Source organism: Rhineura floridana, chromosome 1 (assembly GCF_030035675.1).
Source record: "Rhineura floridana isolate rRhiFlo1 chromosome 1, rRhiFlo1.hap2, whole genome shotgun sequence".
In the NCBI taxonomy this organism is placed as follows: Eukaryota; Metazoa; Chordata; class Lepidosauria; order Squamata; family Rhineuridae; genus Rhineura; species Rhineura floridana.
In genome coordinates this window covers 147,016,604-147,040,962 of record NC_084480.1, presented here as the reverse complement: position 1 = coordinate 147,040,962, position 24,359 = coordinate 147,016,604, and the positions used below count along the sequence as shown (strand labels likewise).

Sequence of the window (24,359 nt, the reverse complement as noted above, 5' to 3'; positions counted from 1 at the left end):
GGGAACTATAATTTACCTCTCACGGTACTACAATTCCTAGCAGCTTTAAGAAATTACAATTCCCAGGTTTCTTGTACAGTGCGGACCCAATCCGCTACAATCCTTTTTTTTAAAAAGCCTTTATTTCCCCTCCTCTTTTTAGGTGCAAGAGTGGAATGCAATTCCAATTTTGATAATGGGCGTAAAGGAGGAGAAAGCATGCCCCAATTATCCGAAGTTTTCTTGTTAGTCCAATCCATGTAAGGATAGTTCCAGCCACAGGTTTCTACACGTGGAAGAGATCCCTAGGATTGTGTACAAAGTGGTCCCCTTTAATTGCAAAACAACAAGTATAGCAAAAAGCTGCATAACTAGCACTATGCTTGCAGAGCTTCCCTCAGCTGATAGTGCTGATCATTTGTCTTTGAAGCTCTGAATTGGAGTGAATTTGTGTGAAAGGATGCACTCTAAAAATATTCTATAGCAGGGGGCACCAACACCTTTTATTTTTTCCAGCTGAATTGTCTGTATCCACGAAATAGCCTGTTGCTTCCTTGTCCAGCGATCTCAGTTTCTGGTTGCTGTTAAAATGTGTGCAGAGGCTTATACTTAGCCAGGTTTTAGAGAACTGGTCGTCTTGTCAGTTAATTAGGATGGGCAGGGCAGTGCTTCTTCAGCATGGTAGTATCTCTTAAATAATAATTTAAAAATGTGTTTTTAAAGTTGTATATTTGTTTTTAATGTTTTTAATTGTTGTAAACTGCTCAGAGAGCTCCGGCTATGGGGCGGTATACAAATGCAATAAATAAATAAATAGAACTTTGACCAAAAATCCTCCAGTAGGAAGGGAGTTAACGGTCCAACAAGGAGCAAACCAGTTTACGCAAAAGGCGGAGTTTTCACACGCAGCTCCTCCCCCATTTCCCGGGCAGATTTTGTGCGGAGCCTTCGCTTTGAGTGGCTCCTCTCTGTGGCTGTTTACTGAGCGACTGACGACCTGGAGCCAACCAGAGCTGTGACCAGCCTAGCTGGGCGGAGCCCAAGATGAGCCGTCCCACCCTTGGCTCGCCCGGTGTGGGACCCAGAGGGGGAGGGGGGGATGCGGTGGCCGCGCCCGTGTTTCTCCGTCGCCGTAGCTGCCTTCCTTCCTGCTACTAGAGCCGCCGCCGCCGCCATGGCCCAACTCCGCGCTTCTTCTTCTTCTTCCTTCTCGTCGGCGGCCACAGCCTTTGACTACCTGGTGTTGGGGGGCGGCTCGGGCGGGCTGGCCAGCGCTCGGCGGGCGGCGGAGCTCGGAGCTCGGGTTGCTGTGGTCGAAAGAGGGCGGCTCGGGGGCACCTGCGTGAGTCGGGGAGAGGGAAGGCAGAGGCGTGTCCGTGTCTGGTTTCCTCGATGTGGCTGCCGTCCTCCTAGCGCTTATTGGGGAGCAAGTCCTGTAAAAACTTACTTGGACTTTGGTAAACCCAGGCTTGGGCTGCACATCTCTCTTTGGTGTTCACTTCGCCACTCCCCACGTAGGGCGACCCGGAGGGCTGGCGAGGTGTAGTAAGCTCATTTGTTATTTCCTTGAGCACGCACACAAAGTGACCTCGGAAGAAGGAAAAGAACACGTGGGCGTGCATTCCAGAGAGAGTGAAGTTCGCTGTGCGTAGCGGCACTAGATCTAGAAATGCCGAAATTATTGCTTAAACCTTAGGAAGTGCCATACTCCATCCTCATGCAGTAGCCCCAGTAGGAGGTGGGCCCTCCTACCTGCAGGGCCCTTACCAGAAAGCATCTCTAGGAGATTGCTTGCCTCCGTGGTTTTTGGGCTGTGGCCTCCCACAAGGGTCCGTTCAGTCTTCTGTACTGGTTAACATCTATATGAAACCGTTGGGAGCTGTCCCCTAGGGATTTGGAGCATGGTGTCCTCAGTATGATGATGACACGCAGCTCTCCCTCTCCGTTCCATCTGAATCAGGAGAGGCTGTGAAGGTGTTGGACAGGTATTCTGGAAGCAATGATGAGCTGGATGGGGGCCAATAAACTGAGGCTGAATCCTGGTAAGACAGAAGTGCTGTGGGTGAGTGGTTCCTGTGTCCTGGAATTAGGTGTATCACCTGTTCTGAGGGGTTGTCCTGAGGGAACAGGTTGGTAGTGTGGGAGTACTTCTGGATTCCAACTTGTCACTAAAATCCCAAGTGGCTTCTGTGGCTAGGAGTGCTTTTGCCCATTTGAGGCTGATTTACCAGCTATGTCCACTCCTGGACTGGGATAGCCTGGCCTTAATTGTCCATGCCCTGGTGACTTCCTGTCTGGACTGTTGTAATGCACTTTGTGTGGGGCTGCCCTTGAAGACGGTCTGGAGGTTGAAGCTAATGTAGAATGTGGCTGCTAGTCTGGTAAGTGGGGCAGCCTGTTGGGACCATATGTCGCCAGTCCTGAAAGCACTGAACTGGCTGCCAGTGAGCTACCGGGCCCAATTTGAGTAATAGTACTAGCATATAAATCCCTAAATGGTTTGGGACCCAAGTATCTAAAAGAGCGCCTTCCCCAGTATCAACCATCTTGGACCCTATGATCGGCAGTTGAGGCTTTGTTGGTGGTGCTGCCACAGAGCACTGCCCAGCTGGCACTGACCCATGATAAGGCCTTTTCAGTGGTGCCTCCCTGTTTGTGCAACCAACCCCCTCCCCGTAAGGTGTGTCTGTCTCTGTCACTGTTGACTTTCAGGAGGAATTTAAAAACATTACTGTTTAGCCAGGTATTTGGTGGCTGAAGGGGATTCCTGGCAACCTGAAGATCACTGTTGAAAGAATATTTTTAACTGTGTTTTGGAATGTTTTTAATTGTTTTTAGTTTGCTTTTCTTTTTCTTGTTAAATTGTTTTATGTTTGCTGCTCTGGCCTCCTCCAGGAGGAAGGGGAGGATATATTCTATTATTATTATTATCATCATCATCAACCACCACCACCACCACCACTTTGTTTCACATGGCTCATGGAAGAAGGTCCAAATATCTTCAAAGTTTGAATCTATTGGAAGAGCTCTTTCACTGTTTCCTAGATGCCAAACATCATTTCCCACCACCCTAAAAATAAGGAATGCTTCACAATTTTTGGGCCAAATGTCAGTCACTGCCTTTCAGCCTACCTTACTTTGCAGGGTTGTTGTAAGGATAAAATGGGGAGGAAGAAAACTATCCTTGAGCTCCTTGGAGGAAAGGCATGGTATAAATGTAATAAAAATGAAAATGGTGATGTGTGTGGAGGGATACATTGCCTTACCTTCTGGATTCTCTGTTTGTGAGGACAGGTTACCCACTGTGTAGGGTAGATTTTACTCTTACTGTACTGTGCCCAAGTGTCACTATTTTCCCTGTTGGAATTGAATGGCTACAACCATTTAATTATATGGAAGAAAGAAAAGGACCTGTATGGGGACACTACATAGTAGTGGAGTACTAAACTTGCTATCTTTCTCTAATGACCACTCCTGTTAAAAATCAGCTCCTTGGGAATCTGTTTCTTCATGCATAGCTCCCCATCCTGTGTTCTGTTTCTTGGTCACCTTAGAGTGTGACAGAATGTAAGGAACCCATCAATGCACTTCCACTTCCCAGGACCTTCCAACCTAATTTCAACCATGGAGGAGGCTACAGCTACAAATAATAATAGTGATACTTCATATTTATTGTAGGGTATGTTGAGTTTATTTCTTAAATGTATAGGCAGCTTTTTAGCCAAAGCTCTTGAAGTAATTAATTATTAAAACGTGCAAAGATGTAGTCCAGCATCTTGTTTGTTATTCTAAGAATTTTTACCTCACTTTTCAACTGCAAAGGCTCCCAGAGCAGCTGACAAAAAACAGTTGTATTTCCCACAGTGGCCAGAGGGATGCTTCTAGGAAGTCAACAAGCAAGGCATGAAAGCAAAAGTCTCTCCCATCCCACCCCCCAACTGTTGCCTTCCAGCAACTGGAATTCACTGGCATAAACATTAAAGTTCCTTTAGTTATCGTGGTTCATAGAGGAGGAGAAGTCTATAACAGCTATGAAATTGTCAAATCCAGGATATCCAACATGGTGCCCTCCAGATGTTGGTGGACTGCATTTCCCATTGGCCCAAGCAAGCATGGCCAGTGGTCAGGAATAATGGGAGTCTAACAACATCTGGAAGGCACCTTATTGACTACCCCTGCTCTAATCCCTCTATAAAGTCATCTGGGCTAGTGGCCATCACATCTTGCGGCAGTGAAAACCTAAATGGTTAGGATTGTAGTGCTAATCTTAGTCCCAAGTGGTCAAGGCTGCCTGGAAGCGTTGTCTCCTATGGCTGTGTTTACAGCGTGGACAAAACACTTAATATCATATCCAGCCTGTTAAAAGGTGACCTAAAGGGGCAGGAGACATCAACCAAATACAACCTTGTTTTAGAATGACATTACAAAGGGTTATTTTTGTGCATGGAGACCCAGTGTGGTGTAGTGGTTAAGGTGTTGGACTAGGACCTGGGAGACCAGGGTTTGAATCCCCACACAGCCATGAAGCTCACTGGGTGACCTTGGGCCAGTCACTACCTCTCAGCCTCAGAGGGAGGCAATGGTAAACCACCTCTGAATACTGCTTACCATGAAAACCCTATTCATAGGGTCCCCGTAACTCGGGATCGACTTGAAGGCAGTCCATTTCCATTAAGATCAAAATACTGGCTTAGTATATTTTACTTCCTGCCTTTTATTTTTATTTATTACATTTATAGCCCGCCTTTCTTTTCCCTATTAGAAATGCAAGCCAGCTTACATATGGTTCCCAAGCGGTCTCCCATCCAGGCACTGACCAGACCTGACCCTGCTTACCTTCAGCAGGGCGCTGTCCTTATGTGCCGTCAGACCATAGCTAAACCTGAGGAAAGGGGGGCTCTTGGGCCATCCTCCATCCAGGTGCTAACATCTGCTAACTTCCAAGTTGACACCTGCTAAGCAAGTATTAAGTTGGTGCAGCAAGTTACCTTTACAAAACTCAGTTTCCAATATTCTATCAAATGGTCCCATGACCAAGAAACTGTACCTAGGATGAGACAATGCAGATAGGGGCTGGCTTGGTTTTTAAGGACTACAGTCACCAATGCCAGAGGAGAGGTGAGGTTTAGCCCCAATCCCAATGGTGACCCTGAGTCCGTCCCTTTAGTTCTGTACAAGCGCCATTCATTCCAGTGGAAAATTTAAAGTGCTGCGCTCCCTGCTGGGGACAGGCACAGGCAGTAGACATGGAACACTAGGCTGTTTGAAAGCCCTTTTGCAAACAGCCCAGCACGGCTCTTTTTTGTTGGTTCAAAGAGCAGTGTGGGGCTGTTTGCAGAAGAGCTTTCAAAGAGTCCTGACAGTCACATTTGGGCCTCCAGAGGTGGGGAGATAAGGATCTGCCCACTGGCCAGAAAAGGTTCCCCACCCCTGCAGTAAAGAAAAGCTTGCCTTCCATCCTCAATCACAGTTATTCAGGGGTTTGCAACGGGTCTCTGTGCATCGTGCCCAGAGACAGAACACACCACCACCTGGCAAGGGACCTTACAATATGCAAGGTATCCATGCATTTATGTGTACCACCAGTCAGAATGATGAGCATTTGACTAGTGTAATAAATAATGTAAAAATCCATATCAAATAAACTTCTAATCTGGTTGTGCATGTTTGCTAAATATTTGCTTGTCCTCGAAATGCTGGCATTTGACACAGTTTCTTGCTCTTTTATAGGTGAATGTTGGATGTGTTCCTAAAAAGGTAAAAAAACAAACAACAATCTTTTAACATGTTGCTGTGATTTTGTCTTTTTTTTTTTTTAATTCTTGTTTGAAGTGAAAACTCAGTGACACCAAAAGCTAGAAACAGTCTAAAAATCTGTTTTTGGGGCTTTGCATATGTGTGTGTACCTACCCTGATTTGCTATGTAGAACAAGTGCAGAAGAAGACAATTGCCTTCTAATTCTGTGGATCGGTACAAGAAAATTACCAACGCCTTCCTGTTTGCTTACACGTACCTTTGTGTCACAGGCCCCTTTGCGCAGTGTGGTCTGGCATGGTGCTTCTCATCCTCTCCCGATGTTGATGATTGGAGGGATGCTAGGATGGCATATAGAGGACCCTACATGCCACTGTGCTTCACTGTCCTCTGGACCTGCTGGTGCTTATCCTACCAGTGGTGGGCAGCAAGCCCTGAAATGGGTTGGAGTGCCAGAGAATTGGGATCTGCTGGATTCTAAGCCTCACAGTTCCCTTGAGGGGCCCTCCCCAGCTATGCCCGCCTGGAGTAGGTGTAGCAAATAAAGAACAACTGTCCTTCCACTATGGTTGGTGCAAGCTGGCAGGGCTTTGTATGCTGCAGCGGATCTGTCGCTCTGCTGTTCCTCTGCCCCATTCAGGATTGCTCTGTTGCTCCTGCTATAAGTGGCTCGTTTCCCAAGGCTGTTCTAACCAATACTATTCTGAGGAGCTGAAATAATAACATTGCAATATATGAAGCAAGTGTTCTTTATTGTTAGAAAGAAAACATTATTAATTTCTCTCACCTTTTCCATTAATGTGCTAAAGTTGGCTCAAAATGTTCTGTTAACACAATCAAAATAGCCTAAAGCAATTACACTAAATTGATATTAAAAATGGTAAAAATAAAGATGGAAAAATCTTTGGATGATAGATCATAATTATTTAATAGAAAACTGAAGGCTGGTGCCTCCCATCTGCTGCTGACAATGGATGATTCTAAGCAGCTGTGGCAGGGGTGGCAAATGCAGGCTGCCCTTGGTCCAGTTGCCATTGTCTGGGTAAGTAGACACAATGGTCAATGAAGGGCTGACCTGGCTCCTCCTCCTCCTGTAGGTGGTACACTGAAGATACAGGTCTCCTTTCCCATCACTTGGGGGGGGGGAATCTTTCAAAATATTCTTGATAAAAGGTGGTAGTTACTGGCAGAGGGCCTGATTGAGACAAGGACTGAAGAAAGAAGAGTATGTCAAATGAAACTTGATACGGTGAAGACAGAATTGCTGATCTTTTCTCCTAAGCTGTCCTCACAATATACATTTTCCATCACTATTAACAACATCCTTCTGTTTCTTGTAGAGGAAGCACATCGTCTTGGTTTTACTTTTGACTTTATTTTGTTTCCAGCATTAAGGCTGTAGCAAAGTCCTGTCGTTTGTCCCTCTATAATATTGCTAGAATCGGACCTTTTTTTTTTTGTCTCTTCTGCAAAGGCGTTAGTTCATGCTTTAGTTATTTCTCACCTTGACTAGTGCAGTCCCCTTTTGACTGGTCTTTCATGAAGTCGTCTCAGTCCCTTGGTTTCCATTCAACACTCCGCTGCCAAGGTCATTTATTTAGCCTGTCTTTTTGACTGTTGCTCCACTTTTGAAGCCCCTTCACTGGCTCTCTATTTCAGGATTCAAGACAAGCTTCTTGTTTTAACTTTTAAAGCTTTACATGACCTGGCTCCTCCTCCTCTCTCATTTCTCCTTCTAGCCCTGCTCGGGATCTCTGCTCCTCAAGCTCTGTGCTTCTTACCCATCCCAGGGTTGTTCGGCCTTTAGTTTGACTTCACCCATTTTCTCCTGCAGCTCCATATTCCTGGGATTGTCTCCTGGACCACTTGCGGACTGCTCCCTCAATTTCCGTTTTTAAGTCTTTCTTTAAAAACTTCCTTTTTTCCAAAGCATTTGGGATTTCTGCTTAGGCTTTTCATTTTCTATAATTTGGATACCTCGAGTATGTGTATTTGAAGTCCTCATTTTGTCCTCTATTTGTGTCTCCTCCCTTCCTTTGTTTTCCTCATTTTATTTTATTTAGATTGTATTCCTTTGGGGGCAGGGACTTCTTTTTATTGTTTTATGTACAGTGCCATGTGCATCTGATGGCGCTATATAAATATATGATGATTAGAAGTAGTAGTACTTGGCAGGCTGCAGTACATGGCTAGTGAGTGTGGGCCTGATCTGTCCCAAGGTAAGATCCTTCATTCATTACGCCTCTCCTTCCACATACAAAAAGGTTTACCCACTGTGCTGTGTACCACTATAAATAGTGGTGTTTATTTTTTCCTTTATTTTTATATTAAACCATGGATGTTCTCCCCATCCCACCCCAAACAGGTGATGTGGAACACCGCTGTCCATTCAGAATTCATCCATGATCACGTGGATTATGGTTTTCAAGGAGCTGATGTGAAGTTCAATTGGCGGTAAGTCAGGGTGAAATTGTTTTCTAGGGTAAATCAGTGTGCACCATCTGTTAATAACAATCTAAACACTTGTGGGAGAAGTTACAATGTCAAGGAAAGAACCCTGGATGTAGCTTCTTGTCCCTTTTATGGTTCTGTGTATGATGCCTTGACTACCCAGAGGTCTCTGATTGGAGCTTCATTCTTGCCATCTTACAAGACCTTCTCTGGTTATAGAATCACCTGATTGGAGAGGGACTGAAATTATGAAAAATCAAAACCGTGTGTGTTAGTTTAAAAGCTGAAGTGGCTAAGAGGTTCTTCACAGTTTATGTGGCAAGTAATATTGGCCTTGTGATACTAGTGTGTCTTTGCAGTATGCTCTTAAAAGTATGGCATTTATAGATATACAGTGTATAGACACCCAGAGTGCAGTCAGAGCTCTGTAGTGCATGTACACTGGTGTATAGGAATGTGTATCTGCCACTTGTGTGTTAGCTATAGAAGACATTGGTTTAGTTGCAGCAATTTGGATTGCCACATAAAGTGTGAAATGGCCATAAGTCTAGTAATTAGAGTAGGTCTTTAAACGGTCAGATTTCCATGCAGTAAATATAGAAGTGGGACCCTGATCTCACTTCTCACTGTTTCCAGATTTGCTGGTCAGGAGCCGAGCCACTGAAATTCAAGGTTAAGAGACCTGGCTATAGCTGTGGATTTTCAGCATCATTAAGAGTCGGGGAATGGAGGAAAAACGTATCTGATGAGTGGGGTACAATCTGCTAGGAGAGTCTTATATGCTTGTCCCATTGAAATGAGTGGGAGATGTGCAAGACTGTCTTGTGACATCACAGCAGCTCAGCCAATGGTAATAGGAGGGCTCCACTTCCAAACAGTTTAGAGTTAATGAAGAAAAAGTCATGAAGCTGTTAAAATAAAAGGTTCATTTTCCAGTTTTACTGTATTGTGCCTGGCTTTATAAACAGTTCCATATACCTAATATACATCCCTCTTGCTTTGTATTGTATTTCTGACACAATATTTTACACTTCCCTGGGAATTTATTTGAAGTCTGGGATGTAAATTTCTATAATAATTCATGAGGGAATTTAAAAGGAGGCACAAGTTTTTGAACTATGGTTGTGTTAGTGCAAGAGAATTTTTTCACATAAATCTTCATTTCGTTACAGAGTAATTAAAGAAAAACGTGATGCTTATGTGAAGCGACTGAATGAAATCTATCAAAATAATTTGAATAAGGTTGGCAAATGTTTCTGTTTTGCATCTCAACCTATCTTAAGCCTCCAGAACTCCTTCCTCGTGTTGTAAATGAGGAGTTTCACAAAATAAAATAGGGGTCTCTCTGCTGGTTTATCATCTTATTCCTTTTGAGACAGCGAGCTTTGGCTTAGTTTCACAGCAAATCACTTTTGTAAAACTTCTCTCATCAGTCCCCAGCTGCTTTAAGATTTATAGTATTGTTTGGAGAGGATCAGAAAAGGATCTTGTGGTGATACACAGCAGTGATATGCAGCCCCTCCTCTGAGGATGTCTTAGCCCTATCTACACTGCAAACTTACATTGATTTTATACCATTTTTAAATTGTCACAGTGCTCAGTTCTGTCTGCTCTTCCATTTTAAAAAAATATTTGAATTGATGACAAAATATATTGGAGACCTTTGGGTGACCCAAATTGCTCAGTTATCTAAATTCATCAGACAGTTGACAAATGAGAGAAGTTGGTACACCAGCAATGTACCACTATGATGGCAGAGGAAATGGCTAAAATATCATATGAAATTTGTTCTCTTTCTAGTATTTGACTTGATTTATAGACTGACTGTTCAATCTGAACTTGACTTTACTAGGCCCGTGTAGAAACTATTCTTGGTCATGCATCGTTCACACCCGATTGCAAATCTACGATTGAAGTTGATGGTAAAAAATACACAGCACCCCATATCTTGATTGCTACTGGTGGGCAGCCTTTGATTCCCAGCGAAACTGAGGTAGCGGGTAAGACTTCTCATAGCCATAGTCAATTCTCAAAGCAGTTCGCATAAACTGTCTAAATACAACAACACAGTTGTGATACATTTTTAAAAATTACAATATCCCTACAGTGTAGCACTAAAATTCAACAATTAGAAGTTCTTTTAACATATATCAAAGTTTAAGCAAGCATAAAGTTCACCGATAGATCAAGTAACAATGTTCAGTAGTGGCCCCAAAGCTTATGACATTAGTACCTAGTGCCCCCCTCAAATCTATTATACGTCAGTTCAAAAGGCCAGACAGAAAGTCTCCTCAGAGTTCTTCTGAAGGCACCTAGGGCTGGAGGGTGGGGTAAAGCATGTAGAAAAGCTATCCCCAGATGGCAAATACAGAGTTTCTCTCCCCTCAATAGGGCTGTCTTGGTCCTGTGGTTTGGAAAGATCTCGGCTGAAAGATGAGTTGTCAGTTGAGCTTTTTGCCTTAGAATCTTCAAAAGATTTAGTACTACTTTTCCTTGCCTCATAACATAAATCCTGGGCAAATGCAATTGTCCTCATCATACTCATTTTGTTTGCTGATCTTTGGGGATTGCATGCATTTTTCTGGAATGTTACTTTTCCTGTTTGCAGTAGAAACTGGATTTGTCCAGTGCTGATTGGCTGAGCCAGTCATGAAGCCGCTTCTACCCTTCTTCAGGCAGCACTGTTTGGCTTGCCCTTCTGTCCTATTGATGCCTATTAGGCTTGGTTTCTCATATTGTCACTAAATCTAGGGCCATTCCACCTATTACATACTAGGAAACTTAGGTTTACCACCAAGTCTACAATAGATGAGGAGCTGATGCCAATCCTGTCTCTCTGATGAATGTTATAAGTTTTGTCTCATTTATATTTTTTTTTAGGTATGTACTTCAATATATAATGTATGAAGTGGGCCTGTATTAGTGAATGATCTGTAAGAAAAGTTGAACATTTTCATAATTGAAATCTATTTATGTGTATATCTAATGAACCTTAATATTCAGGGTAGTGTCTCATTGCTTTGCAGGAGCCAGCTTGGGAATGACAAGTGATGGGTTTTTCGAACTTGAAGAATTGCCCAAGTAAGTTGCCAATCTAGTGTGAACCTGTTCTCGATTTCCACATTACAATGGAGATAATTTGATAAGTAGAGTGTGTTGATAATGGGTTACTGTCTGATATAGATGCACAAATGTCAAGTATGCAAGTGCAGGGGAAAAGTTAATGAGTGAATGCCACAGTTACTGTTGCAAGTTGCCGACTTGCTAAAGATGTTCCATATGACATCTGGTAAATCCTGATGTGCATTTTAAGTATTGGCCAACATCTGAGCTAGAATCAGAGCATTGTTTGCTCCTTTTGTTGCTTGAGAAAACCCATAGGCAAAATCCAGCCAAATTAAAGGGCTAACTAATTTTAATAGAAAGCAATTTAGGAAGTATGTACCATTGAATTAAATGGGGATTACTTCAACAAGGTAAGTAGGTATAAGATTGCCGTCAAAGTTTCCAATTGAAAACAGCGGGATTTACAAGTGCTTCACAGTGGCTGGATTGTGCCTAGGTTATTTGTCCCAATGTGCATCATTTTAGACTTACTTATGCTTACTTACTGTCAGACATTGGTCCATCAATCCTGGTACAGATCATTTGGACTCATGATGGCTCTCCAAGGTCCGAGTCAAAAGTCTTGCCATTTCTGCTGAGAATTTTTACTGGCGGGCTAGAGTTTTTACACTATGGGATATGCCTGTGTGTGTATATATAGACAGATACTAGCAGCATTGTATTTGGCATTGCTTGGAAATTACAGGAAATGAGAAAGGTCAGTGCAGTTTTGGAAGTTTCAGTCTTCTATCATAATTCAGAATTGGATACAATTGACCAGTTGTATCCAAATCGTAGGCAAAAACTGCTCCTTGATCTCAGGAACCATGCAAAATTTGGTGACAATATCTCCAGAGGTGTCCAAATGCAGCAAACAACTTTCCAAAATATATAGTAGGGGTGTGTGTGTGTGTGTGTGTGTACACACATATAACACAAACACTCTATTTTTTAAAGGAAGCTGCAAATTCAGGGAAAGGGCCTGAATATCCCTGAGGTGACCCCCCTCAACTGTGGCTTTATTAATTTATTTAATATATTAGAAATGAACCAGCCCTTCTGCTACAGTATGGTGGCTTGAGGGAAAGCCTAGTTCAGAGTGCAATATATTTCCAATAATAACTTCATATGGGGGTGTGTGTGATATGCCTCACAATCCATTATTCTTTCAGGCGCAGTGTTGTTGTTGGTGCTGGATACATAGCTGTGGAGCTAGCTGGCATCCTTTCAGCCTTGGGCTCGAAGACATCCTTGCTGATACGTTATGATGAGGTAAAGCACATGCTCTTTTGCACTGTCCTGACTGCTCTGCTGTGTATTAGGCAGTGAGTGATGACAAAAGCAGGGCTAGGTTTTGTCAGGCACACTTTAGTTCTTGGTACTAACTGGTTGGGCAAGGTAGCAAATTGTTGACCCCGTTTCCTGCCGTTACCGTGTCTCATTTCTTGCTAGCACCAAAGGAGCAACTATCCAAGCAGACTTTTAGCGGGGTTCCACTGCAGTGTGTATCAACAATAACTGCTCGTGGAAAGCAGTAGGAAATGCGTTTATATTAACACCGAAAGAGAGTAACCCAGAGGCGGCATTATACACACCTTTCTTGTTTCTTGAAACCTAGAGACTTTAAAGAGATTTGTCTTTTTTTAAAGTGGGGTCTAGCATCTGGCAAAGCTTAAAATGTACTAAATTTGTTTTTGCCATAGGCTAGAACCGAACTTTAATTCTTTGGAGGGAATGTGAGATTTAAAAAATAATCAGTAAAATGAGTTGCTCCACTCCAAATACCCCACCTAATATCCCCGCAACCCTCCTACATTTTATGATACCATCCTTTAGTTACTGTTTTAGAAGGTTATACCAGGGAAGGTTTTATACCAGGGAAGGAGGGCAGGGAAATTCACCAAGAAGCAGCCAGAGTAGATGATTTGAGGCAGGCCATGGCAGCTCAGAGTGCAAACTCCAAGCCCAACAGTTATAAAAAGGGTCTGAGAGAGGGAGAAATCATGAGTGCCCTGTCCGTTCTCACAGCATCTCAAAGCAGTGTTTGAACCTCAGAACAATACTGTGAGGCGAGTTGACCTGTGGGAAAACTAATTGCTGAAGGCAGTGGGATAGCGAGTTAAATCGTCTTCTGCAGAACCAAGCTTAACAAAGTTGATGGGATAGAGGCGAGTGCCTGGAGCCGTCCCCCCCCCCCCAAAAAAAATTTAAACTGCTTTCAAGAGCAGCTGCCTGCTTACTTACCTGGTGGCTCTTCTCCATCAACATGATGCTGCCTGCTTCTGAACCACCAATGCCTGTGCACCCATGCCCCCTTGTTACGGCATCTCTCACTGTATTGGATATTTAGAGTCTTTGTGGTCCTCCACATGCTGGGGGAGGAACCCCATGGGTCTGCAGCCCCTGCTAGATGTTGAGGAGGAAGATGATAGCCCATGGAGACAGGTTGTCCTCATGAATGCACATCAGCTTCCATCAGAGTTGAGGGGAAAATGGGAAACAGGAACTTTCTGCTTGTCAGCACGGGCCATTGTCCTGCCTTTCTTCCCATCCCTCTTTTTTGCTGCTTCTGTGTGCTAAAAGAGGCAGCACTGCTGATCTCTCAGGGGTTTTTTTTTTTTTTGCTTGTACTTTAAAATGTATGGCTCCAAGCAGCAGTTTTGCTAAGAAATCAGCAAAAGCACAGGTAACCACACTAGATTCAGTCAGGGAGAGCAGAAAGCCAGGGTGTGTTTTTCACATTCTTCCCACACCACCACCCTTGAGCGGGAGGGCCCCAGACATAATGCCCAAATTCTGGCTGTACCGGTGCAACTGAAAGTAGCTGGACAGTTGAGGATGTATGTCTGAAAACCCAGGTTTTAAATCCCCACTCGGCCATGAAGGTCACCAGGCAGCCTTGGACGACCCAGTTTTTTAGCCTCACCTCCTTCAAAGGATAAACACAGAGAGCTACATGTGTGTGATTTTCCCATTTTCCATATAAGTTACCAGAAGTATTTGGGCATTTTAGAGGAGATCAGCAAGAGACTGTTATCTCCTCTAGTACTTTGGCTTTTTCCTGTAAGTATAATAATTATATACAGCTAGCTGAGTGAATGAGTAGATATAATTACTAGGACTGAAGAAACTTTCGTTGGCTGGCCAATAAAATTTGAATAGAAACAACTCTTAGATATGTAATGAAATTGGACATTTTAAAATATTTCAGGCATGTTTTCCAGAAAAGTTAAATAATAAGAACAAATGGCTTAGATCATAAGTTGCTCCTTGGTTCATGTGAGAGGAAAGTGATTTCCATCAACTCCCCCCTGCATCTGCAGTGGCCTGTGCCATATACCATTCCAAAGGCTCTCTCAGCCCACAGGGACAGCTTTGCAGAGGGTTGGGGAAGGCAGCAACCCCCCGTTATGTATACTGTGTTCCATTCACGGAAAGAAGGTTAGGATTCAAGCCAGGGTATATTAGGTCTTTAGAGCATTTAGGACATTAAACAGTAACAAAAAAAGAAGAGAAGACAGGGTCACAGCAATTAACTTTTATTTTGCGGCCAGGGTTTCAAATAGAGAAAAACAAATTAAATGATGCAATGCTTGAAGGTGTATTGGTTTGTACAGAGTTGTCGTTTTTCATTTTTCCTTGAGAGCAACAGGGGACTCTTGGAGGTATAGTGCCTCTGTACATGGAGATTCTATCAGACCTTTCATTACCATAAGCTACTGTAGAATACCCTCATGCAGGAAGAGACACACTGACCTGGCTGCTGAGTTGAGCCTCTCTAGCCTTTCTCCTCTCCCAGGAAACTCACTTGATCCTCCAAACTGCAAGCAGGATCCCCTCCTGAAATCCCTGCCAGCAGATTGAATGTGAACCCCTCTCCCAATTCCATATGAGACATCCAGGAACCATCTGCTGCACGTCATGATACCTCCTAGCACTGGCTAGTCAGACCCTGTTGCTTTAACTTTCCTGCTGTTGCCCTGCTCAGGCAACAGATGCTGCCTCAGTGGTACATTCACTGGTTAGAGAACACTTTCACATTGCAGTCAGCTGCTGTGATCTTTTGCTGTGTAAAGCGGAGAGCTGCAAGTGCTTAACATTCAGTCAGTCATCTTAGTGGATGATGTGGGGGCAATTCCCAATAAATCAGATTCACTATTTTAAAGGGGGGAAAGTTTTAATTGATATGGATTGACTAATCAATTAATGTTGCACCCCTACTCATTTCTTGTGAAAGTGGTGTGGGTTGTGATCTGAAATGCTAACCTTTGGCTAGGTTCCTTTTAGCAAAGAAATGTGTTAAAAAAACCTTTTTTTTAAAAAACCAGAACAACATCCAATTATTGCTGAACCATGATTTACTACAGCTTGCTTAGAAGTGCAACAGAAAATAGTATTTAGATAGTGCTGCTAAGTGTACAAAGTGCTTCACATATGTTCTCAATAGTCCTTACAACACCTCTGTAAAGTAGACCAGTATTGTTATCTACATGTTGATGATTTGGGTTGGAGAGGCTAAGAGAGTTGTGGCTTTGTGAGTAGTAGTGCCCTTACAGGGTTTACTGTCACCATTATTTAATGAAGGTATTTATATACTGCTTTTCAGGTGGACCTCACAACGTAGTTTATAGATTATTATAATTGGTGGTTATGTGCCTTCAATATGTGCCTTCAAGTCGATCACGACTTACGGCAACCCTACAAATCGGCGACCTCCAATAGCATCTGTCATGAACCACCCTGTTCAGATCTTGTAAGTTCAGGTCTGTGGCTTCCATGATGGAATCAATCCATCTCTTGTTTGGCCTTCCTCTTTTTCTACACCCTTCTGTTTTTCCCAGCATTATGGTCTTTTCTAGTAAATCATGTCTTCTCATGATGTGTCCAAAGTATGGTAACCTCAGTTTCATCATTTTAGCTTCTAGTGATGGTTCTGGTTTAATTTGTTCAAACACCCAATTGTTTGTCTTTTTTACAGTCCATGGTATGCACAAAGCTCTCCTCCAACACCACATTTCAAATGAGTTGATTTTTCTCTTATCTGCTTTTTTCACTGTCCAACTTTCACATCCATACATAGAGATTGGGAATACCATGGTCTGAATGATCCTGACTTTAGTATTCAGTGATACATCTTTGCATTTGAGGACCTTTTCTAGTTCTCTCATAGCTGCCTTCCTCAGTCCTAGCTTTCTTCTGATTTCTTGACAATTGTCTCCATTTTGATTAATGACTGTGCCAAGGTATTGCTAATCTTTGACAAGTTCAATGTCCACATCAGCTTTAAAGTTACATAACTCTTCTGTTGTCATTACTTTAGTCTTCTTGATGTTCAGCTGTAGTCCTGCTTTTGTGCTTTCCTCTTTAACTTTCATCAGCATTCGTTTCAAATCATTACTGGTTTCTGCTAGTAGTCTGGTATCGTCTGCGTATCTTAAATTATTGATATTTCTCCCTCCAATTTCCATACCTCCTTCATCTTGGTCCAATCCCGCTTTCCGTATGGTATGTTCTGCATATAGATTAAACAAATAGGGTGATAAAATACACCTGTCTCACACCGTTTCCGATTGGGAACCAATCGATTTCTCCATATTCTGTCCTTATAATAGCCTCTTGTCCAGAGTATAGGTTTGCCCATTAGGACAACCAGATGCTGTGGCACTCCCATTTCTTTTAAAGCATTCCATGGTTTTTCATGATCTACACAATCAAAGGCTTTTCTGTAATTTAAAAACACAGGGTGATTTCCTTCTGAAATTCCTTGGTCCATTCCATTATCCAATGTATCTTTGCATTATGATCTCTGGTACCTCTTCCCTTTCTGAATCCAGCTTGGACATCTGGCATTTCTCACTCCATATATGGTAGGAGCTTTTGTTGTACAACCTTGAGCATTACTTTACTAGCTTGGGATATTAAAGCAATAGTTCGATAATTACTGCATTTCCTGCGATCTCCTTTGTTTGGAATTGGGATGTATATTGAACGCTTCCAGTCTGTGGGCCATTGTTTAGTTTTCCATATTTGTTGACAGATTTTTGTCAAAACTGGACAGATTCAGTCTCAGTAGCTTGTAGCAACTCTATTGGTATGCCATCTGTTCCTGGTGTTTTGTTTCTTCCAAGTATTTTAAGAGCAGCTTTCACCTCACATTCTAAAATTTCTGGTTCTTCATCATACGGTTCCTCCATGAATGAATCTGTCATCCTTGCATCTCTTTTATAGAGTTCTTCAGTGTATTGCTTCCATCTTCCTTTTATTTCATGTTGGTCAGTCAGTGTGTTCTCCTGTTGATTATTCAACATCCCCACCTTTGGTTTCCATTTCCCTTTAATTTCTCTAATCTTTTGGAACAGGGCTCTTGTTCTACCCTGTTTGTTGTCCTCTTCTATTTCTATACAATAACTATTGTAATAGTTCTCTTTGTCTTCGTCCCTACATACAGGGACTATTACAATAAGCATCAAAGATACAATAAAACGGCAAAGACAAATGTTTAGACAAAGCTGTAAAAGCTACACTAGCTCTAATGAATAACAGGGTGAGAGGTCTTAACTTTCACATGGATGTGCAGTCTGCAATCTGATTAAATGTTTTTCTATATAGGTGCTGAGAAATTTTGATTCAATGATCAGCTCAAACTGCACTCAGGAACTAGAGCATGGCGACGTAGAAGTCTGGAAACATTCTCAGGTATTGCCTACCACTTCATCATCCCTGTGTGCCTAGCTTTAATGGTTTTTTAATTATAATAACTGTGTATATTTATATTTTAGTGGTCCTGAATGATTCTAGTTTCTGTTGGGGTATAGAAGGCAGGAGCATTCCCACCTTGTTTGCTTTTACAGAACAATATTTTTGTAACACACCAGTTTATGAGATTGTATATGAATCATACTCAGTGCTTTATGAGAGAAAATAGGAGACACGTAATACCTCCCCTCCTCGTGTAATGAAGGCTCAGGGATTCCGGGAGGTGCATGCTGAACCCAGACAAGCACATCAGAGTTTTTAGAAAAAAACCCAATTACTTTATTATTAAACAAACCCTTCACAAATATTGGGACCTCAAAAGCAACTGAGCCCTGAATAAAGTCCTGTTGCTTAGCTGAGTTTCTCTGCTACAGGGTCCTGTCTGTTCCATGGATAAATGAGATGAATATGTCTCTTCCTCAACAGACTGCTGGTTTCCCTGCTCCTCATAGCCATTCTGTCACATGTGGGCTCTCTTTCTATCTTCCTTCCTAGATTTTCCTTCCTCCATCTCCTCCTCACAGAGCAGCTCCAACTCCCTTTTTTCAATTATCACCTCCCTCCTTTCCTTCTTCCCCCAACATTCTATTCCTCATGGCAACTGTTGCAATGGGGGTGACACTCCTTTTCTTCAAGCATTGCCCATGTGGCTTTTATTATCAGTACATTTATAGGGCAACTAGCCCATATTTGGGGCCCCACTGTAGTGATTTCTGTGGCTGTCCTCCAAGGGAATAAGAAGCATAGAGCTGCTATTACACTCTGGTTATTACCTATTGGGAAAGCTGCCAGTTCTCCTTAAATCAAGGCCGTGTATGAATGCCAGTTATACATTCTGTACTAAGAAAGCGTGAATTCTGCAACTTGCATTAAGTATAATAAATAATTTGAAGTTCCTAAAAACAACTGAGGCACTGTTCAGAAAACAGAAAGATAGACAGGCCCTGCCCAATGGACTTACATTTTAAGTTAGATATAAAACTGGAGAAGGCCGAGGACATAGGCTAGAAGGAATACAGTTGTTAAGGGAGAAAAGCTAGTTGGCGAACTGGACAGTTGTTTTGCACAACATGTTTTTTACCCATTCAATTCTGCCTAATTTATTTCATAGTAGTTCCTATTTTGCATAACTTACTCTGCTTGTTAAAAGCCGTGGAGCAATGCAGGGCGCTCAAGCCCCATCTTCTGATCACCAGAAAACATATTTGGCCACTCCTCTGACATCTTCAGATTTCAGGAGCCAATGCCACGTACTTCCTGTTTTTCTTCAAATGAAACAAGAGATTCTAAAGAAGCCAGCTGACTTCTTTCCAGTACAACATAACTGTGTTGTTCCATCAGAACTGCGGCTAACACATAGTATGCCTGTAACTTGAAATGGAAAAATGGACTACCTTCAAGTCAATCATGACTTATGGCGACCCTATGAATAGGGTTTTCATGGTAAGCAGTATTCAGAGGTGGTTTTCCATTGCCTTCTGCTGAGGCTGAGAGGCAGTGACTGGCTCAGGGTCACCCAGTGAGCTTCATGGCTGTGTGGGGATTCAAACCCTGGTCTCCCAGGTTGTAGTCCAACACTCAAATCACTACACCACACTGGCTCTTACACCACACTTGACAGAATGTCAAATCTAATAGATTTTTAGATCTTATAATAAATTGTGAAATAAACAGAACAAGGAAGTGTTAAAATTCACTTTACTTTCAACTAGTCTTGACAGTCAGTATGTGTACTCTCTTGATGTTTGTCCTCAGTCTCCTGTTTCTTAACAGGTCAAATCGGTCACAAGATCACCTTCGGGACTGCTGACTGTAACTGTAACATCCTCTCTTCCTAGTCAGAAACCCACTTTTAACACTATTGAGGATGTTGATTGTCTCTTGTGGGCCATTGGCAGAAAGCCAAATACAGAGGAGCTAAATCTTGACCAACAGGTGAGCAGGAATTATTTTATTTCTTAGAGACAATGTGGAATATTGATATGTTACATACATAATCAGGATTATATTATAGTTGGTGTAATGTAGTAATGAGTAGAGCTGCAACGTTTAGTCAATTAAAACATTTTGTTCCATTAAAAAGCTGTTCTGACATGTTATGTAGCATGTTAAAAATAATTAATAGAAACACATAACAACAGCAGATCACCATCTTAAGAAGTATTCCTCCTTAGCCTATTGGCAAATATATGGTGCTAAGCTACTTTTTTTTTTAGGATTGAGATAATATATGCAAAGCTTGGAACACTGAAAATGCTATTTAAATGTTATGAAAACATTATTCCATAAAGCTCCTGATACTAAGCATACAGTGCTTGCCTGACAATGGTCTGAGATAGTTCTCTGCTTTTTGTGCTGTTTGTGTTGTGTACTGGATCTATGTGGAAAGAAAAAGACCTGCCTTTAATTTGCTTTCATTCATACAGTAGGGCCCCGCTTTACAGCTCTTGGCTAATGTGGCGGTCTCAATTAGACGCAATTAGACTAAAGCCCCACTCATATGGTGCTTGTTCTGCTTTTACGGTGGTTTTCGGGCATTGCGCACCATTCTACGCAATGAGTTCTGCTTTTCAGCGAGGGTCCAGAACATAACCCGCCGTATGAATGGGGCCCTACTGTGTAATGTTCCTGGCCAGTTATATAGCTTCGATGCCAAAGATTTGCCAGTGCTGTTTGTCTTAGATACTGTTTCCCAGGATGTCAGCTTTGCCTTTAACTGTCCCTCCCATTATTAGGATATTAAGGTCGACTCTGGAGGTCACATTATTGTTGATGAGTTCCAAAATACCAGCAGGAAGGGGATCTATGCTCTGGGAGATGTATGTGGAAAAGCACTACTTACCCCAGGTAACATTAGCATGATTTCTTAAAAATAAAAGATTGTGTAGGATATACTTTAATTGTCCTAACTGTTGCTATAACCTGTAATGCAAAGAAAATTTAAATAAAAACATGGTTTAAAAAAGGATTGTATGATGTTTGGGAACCTGTGTATTTGGCACCAAAATAATGTGGGAAAGGAGGGAGGAAGATATGGGAGTAATGCGGTTATTGCCCAGGGATCTTTTCCTGCTCATTGCCTTAGTTGTGTGCTGTTATGTGTGACTACCGTCAGTCTGCTGCATCAGTAATGAGATTTTAATGTGACCTCTACCATATCTCTTATCATTGAGCTCTGAAACACCAGCAGAAAAGTCTACAATTACACTATAGCATGACTTGTTCAAGTCTATCAGATGTCCCTTTAGATGTTTGTCACTAAGTAAGCAATACCTAAACCTTTTAGTTCTCCAGCATATGGAGGAAAACTGAGACACATACTGGTGATAAGATGCAGTTCTAGGCCAGGAATAGGGAACCTGCAGCCCTCCATATGTTGCTGGACTTCAACTCCAGCCATCACGGCCAATGCTCAGAAATAATAGGATTTGTAACCCATCAGCAGCTGGAGAGCCAAAAGTTTCCAATCCCTGTTCTGGGCCTTACTGACAAATTAAAAATCAACAAATAGCTACCCAAGAGTTCTTAAGCTTAAGTGTGAAATTGCTTAACTTATAACAAGAAAGTGTGACATCCCTAGCATTCCAGTAGTAGAGGACCAGAAACTGGCTAATGTAATCCCAATTTTTAAAAAGGGATCTAGGAAACTACAGTTTGGTTAACTTAATGTCTGTTCTGGGTAAATTGGTGGAAATTGTTAAAGCATGTAGGGACAGGGGTGCTTATTTGTGGCCCTCCAGCTTCATCAGCCCCAGTTAGCATACCCAAATGCTAGGGATGATGGGAGCTACATTCATGTCCTACTTGTGAGCTTCCCATAGGCATCTGATTGGTTACTGTGGGAAACAGGATGCTGAACTAGAGAGGCCTTTGGTCTGATCCGGCTAAACTCCCATGGAAGGATCTCGTATTGGTATAGCTTCTTGGCTATTATATTGCCTCTTGTTTATACTTTCCCAGTTAAAATGTATCCTTCTGGGAGTGGGATTTTTGTGCTACTCCATGGGCTAAAGGTGGGTTACAAATATACCCAAGGGTTTGCTCATCTTCATTGTGGAGCTGTCCCATGACTAGCATCTCTCCAGCTTAACCCACTTTTCACTGGGGTGGGTAGTGCATTTTATCCTTCCTATCTGCCCAGTGTATATGTTTGCCATTCCCATATGAAGTGATTCTATGAATGCAGGTGGATGAAGTAGTGCATGAATTGATTGGTCCTTTTTGATTCATGTAACCATAATGGTACATTCTGTAGTATAGTTTAATGAAATATATGCAGGAGAGTGGCTATGGACATGGCTATATAAGGCGATATATGTCTTAATTTCATTCTTACAGTTGCAATAGCAGCTGGAAGAAAACTGGCACACAGGCTTTTTGAAAGTAAAGAAGATTCGAAACTTGACTACACTAATATTCCTACTGTGGTCTTCAGTCACCCACCTATTGGAACGGTGGGACTAACAGAAGGTAGGATTGTAGACCTTGTCATCTCATTGCTCAGATGGTTCAGTGAACAAAAGAAACTGTGCCGTAACAATCCTTGGTGTCTGTGACATGAGATAGCATTTTATTCATCATGCTAGGACAAGGGATTGTGCCGACAATAATACTTCCCCAATGCTAATCGGGGTTTAGGGATGGGCTGTAGGATCATCTACTCCATCCCCCATTTCTCATTTATGAATTCTCGTTTCCCTTTACTGTGGTTGAAGGTACTCCTAAACAGAAAACATGGACTTATTTTAATTTGTTCAAATCATTTAAAATATCAAAACTATCACTGTATAAAAGTGGGACTATTAAACTCTAGCTGCAAAATTTGAAATTGAGGCCCTCTAAAAAGGGATGGGGAACCTGTGGCCCTCTAAATGTTGTTGGACTCCCAGCTTCCCTAGGGATTATGAAAGTTGTTGGATTAGAGCAACAGCCACCAACCTTTTTGGGCCAGTGGGCACATTTGGAATTTTGAGAGTACTGCAAGGACATGGTGTAACACAAAATGCCCTCTGCACGAGGGAAAAAAGGAGCCTACATGAGCCATTGCTCTTTCTACATCTTTTTTCAAAACGGGAGGGCGGATGTCCAATCCTGCCATCCATTGAAATGTGGGCATGTTTAAGAGGTGCCTCAATGCAGAAAATGCTAAGCCAGTACAAACAGGAACTGAGCAGGAAGAGCAAACAGTGCTGTGCATTGTGATATTTTTAGTGAGGCCTTTTCCAGGTGCCACAGAAGATATTGATGGGTTCACTGACACAGGGTCCCCATGCCTGCTGTGGAAAATCTGTGCTTAGGGACATGTCAGGTGCTCCCAAACTTTATCCTAGCAATTCTGTCATATTTCTGGACTGTATTCAAAGCAGCGCCAGCAGAGTTTCACTGGCACAGCAGCACTTCCACTCCCAATCCTCCCCCTTTGTGCCTCTAAAATCTTCTCTGGAGGCTTTCCTAGCTCTTGAAGTAATTTTGAGGGTGCACTGAGGACTGCAAGGGAGAGGAGAAAGTTCTGTTCCAGTAAGAGGAGCATTGAGGTATTGCCCAAGGTTGCCTTAACCTGTATAGCTGTTTTAAATCAGTACAGTTTGGTTCCTCTTCCTTGACTAAATGAAATACGAATACTTTCCTTTGTTTTAATATTTATCTGTTCCAGCGGAAGCTATAGCTACATATGGAAGTGAGAATGTGAAAACCTATACAACTTCTTTTATCCCACTGTACCATGCTGTAACTAAAAGGAAAACAAAATGTGTGATGAAACTGGTGTGTGCTACGAAACAGGAGAAGGTGAGCAAAGCCAAGAAGAAAAGATTCTATGAGGCAGTATTTTATTTATTTTTCTAGATACCATTCACGTCAAGAGTTTGTGCAGAAGTGGCAAATATTAGAGAGTGAGAACACTGTGCAGAAAGCTGGGAGCAAGGGACACGTTTGGTTTTATATCAGTGCTTAGTACTACAATGACCAAGCCTTGGTTAAAATTCTTTTGTTTGTTTTGTTTTGAAGGTGATAGGACTTCATATGCAAGGGTTGGGATGTGATGAAATGCTTCAAGGCTTTGCAGTGGCTGTCAAAATGGGAGCAACAAAGGCAGACTTTGATCAGACTGTGGCCATTCACCCAACATCAGCAGAAGAGCTTGTTACACTTCGCTGAAAATTTTTGTAAGAAAGCAAAGGTCTGATTTTCACAGAATCATGTTCATCCCTTTAACTCAAGACAAGATTAAACAATTTTTTACTGCTACTGAACTGTGAGTGAAATACTCATCTACCAACAAGCCCTGGACAAGCAGTGGTAGAATTGAGGCATA

The 24,359-nt window shown here is 42.3% G+C and overlaps 1 protein-coding gene across 2 annotated transcripts; it reads left to right on the top strand.

Annotated features, from left to right (window-relative positions):
- The first annotated feature begins 900 nt into the window (after positions 1–900).
- GSR (glutathione-disulfide reductase) lies at positions 901–24,297 on the top strand. 2 transcript variants are annotated; one of them, XM_061635994.1, is made up of 13 exons: positions 901–1,321; positions 5,710–5,736; positions 8,100–8,188; positions 9,358–9,427; positions 10,038–10,185; positions 11,212–11,266; positions 12,463–12,562; positions 17,900–17,986; positions 19,820–19,981; positions 20,782–20,893; positions 22,385–22,516; positions 23,700–23,833; positions 24,053–24,297. In XM_061635994.1, the coding sequence occupies exons 1-13, from the start codon at positions 1,079–1,081 to the stop codon at positions 24,200–24,202; spliced, it is 1,509 nt and encodes a 502-aa protein (XP_061491978.1). In that variant the 5' UTR covers positions 901–1,078; the 3' UTR covers positions 24,203–24,297. The 2 variants fall into 2 exon arrangements, with proteins under 2 accessions (XP_061491978.1, XP_061491988.1); XM_061636004.1 differs by lacking the exon at positions 901–1,321 and adding an exon at positions 1,890–2,041.
- The last annotated feature ends 62 nt before the right edge of the window (positions 24,298–24,359 follow it).

Excerpts from the sequence above, each read along its gene's own strand:
- GSR (XM_061635994.1), top strand. The coding sequence starts at position 1,079 with ATGCGGTGGCCGCGCCCGTGTTTCTCCGTCGCCGTAGCTGCCTTCCTT. Across the intron at positions 12,563-17,899 it reads TGCTGATACGTTATGATGAG|GTGCTGAGAAATTTTGATTC; the intron begins GTAAAGCACATG and ends TTTTCTATATAG. Across the intron at positions 19,982-20,781 it reads AGCTAAATCTTGACCAACAG|GATATTAAGGTCGACTCTGG; the intron begins GTGAGCAGGAAT and ends TCCCATTATTAG.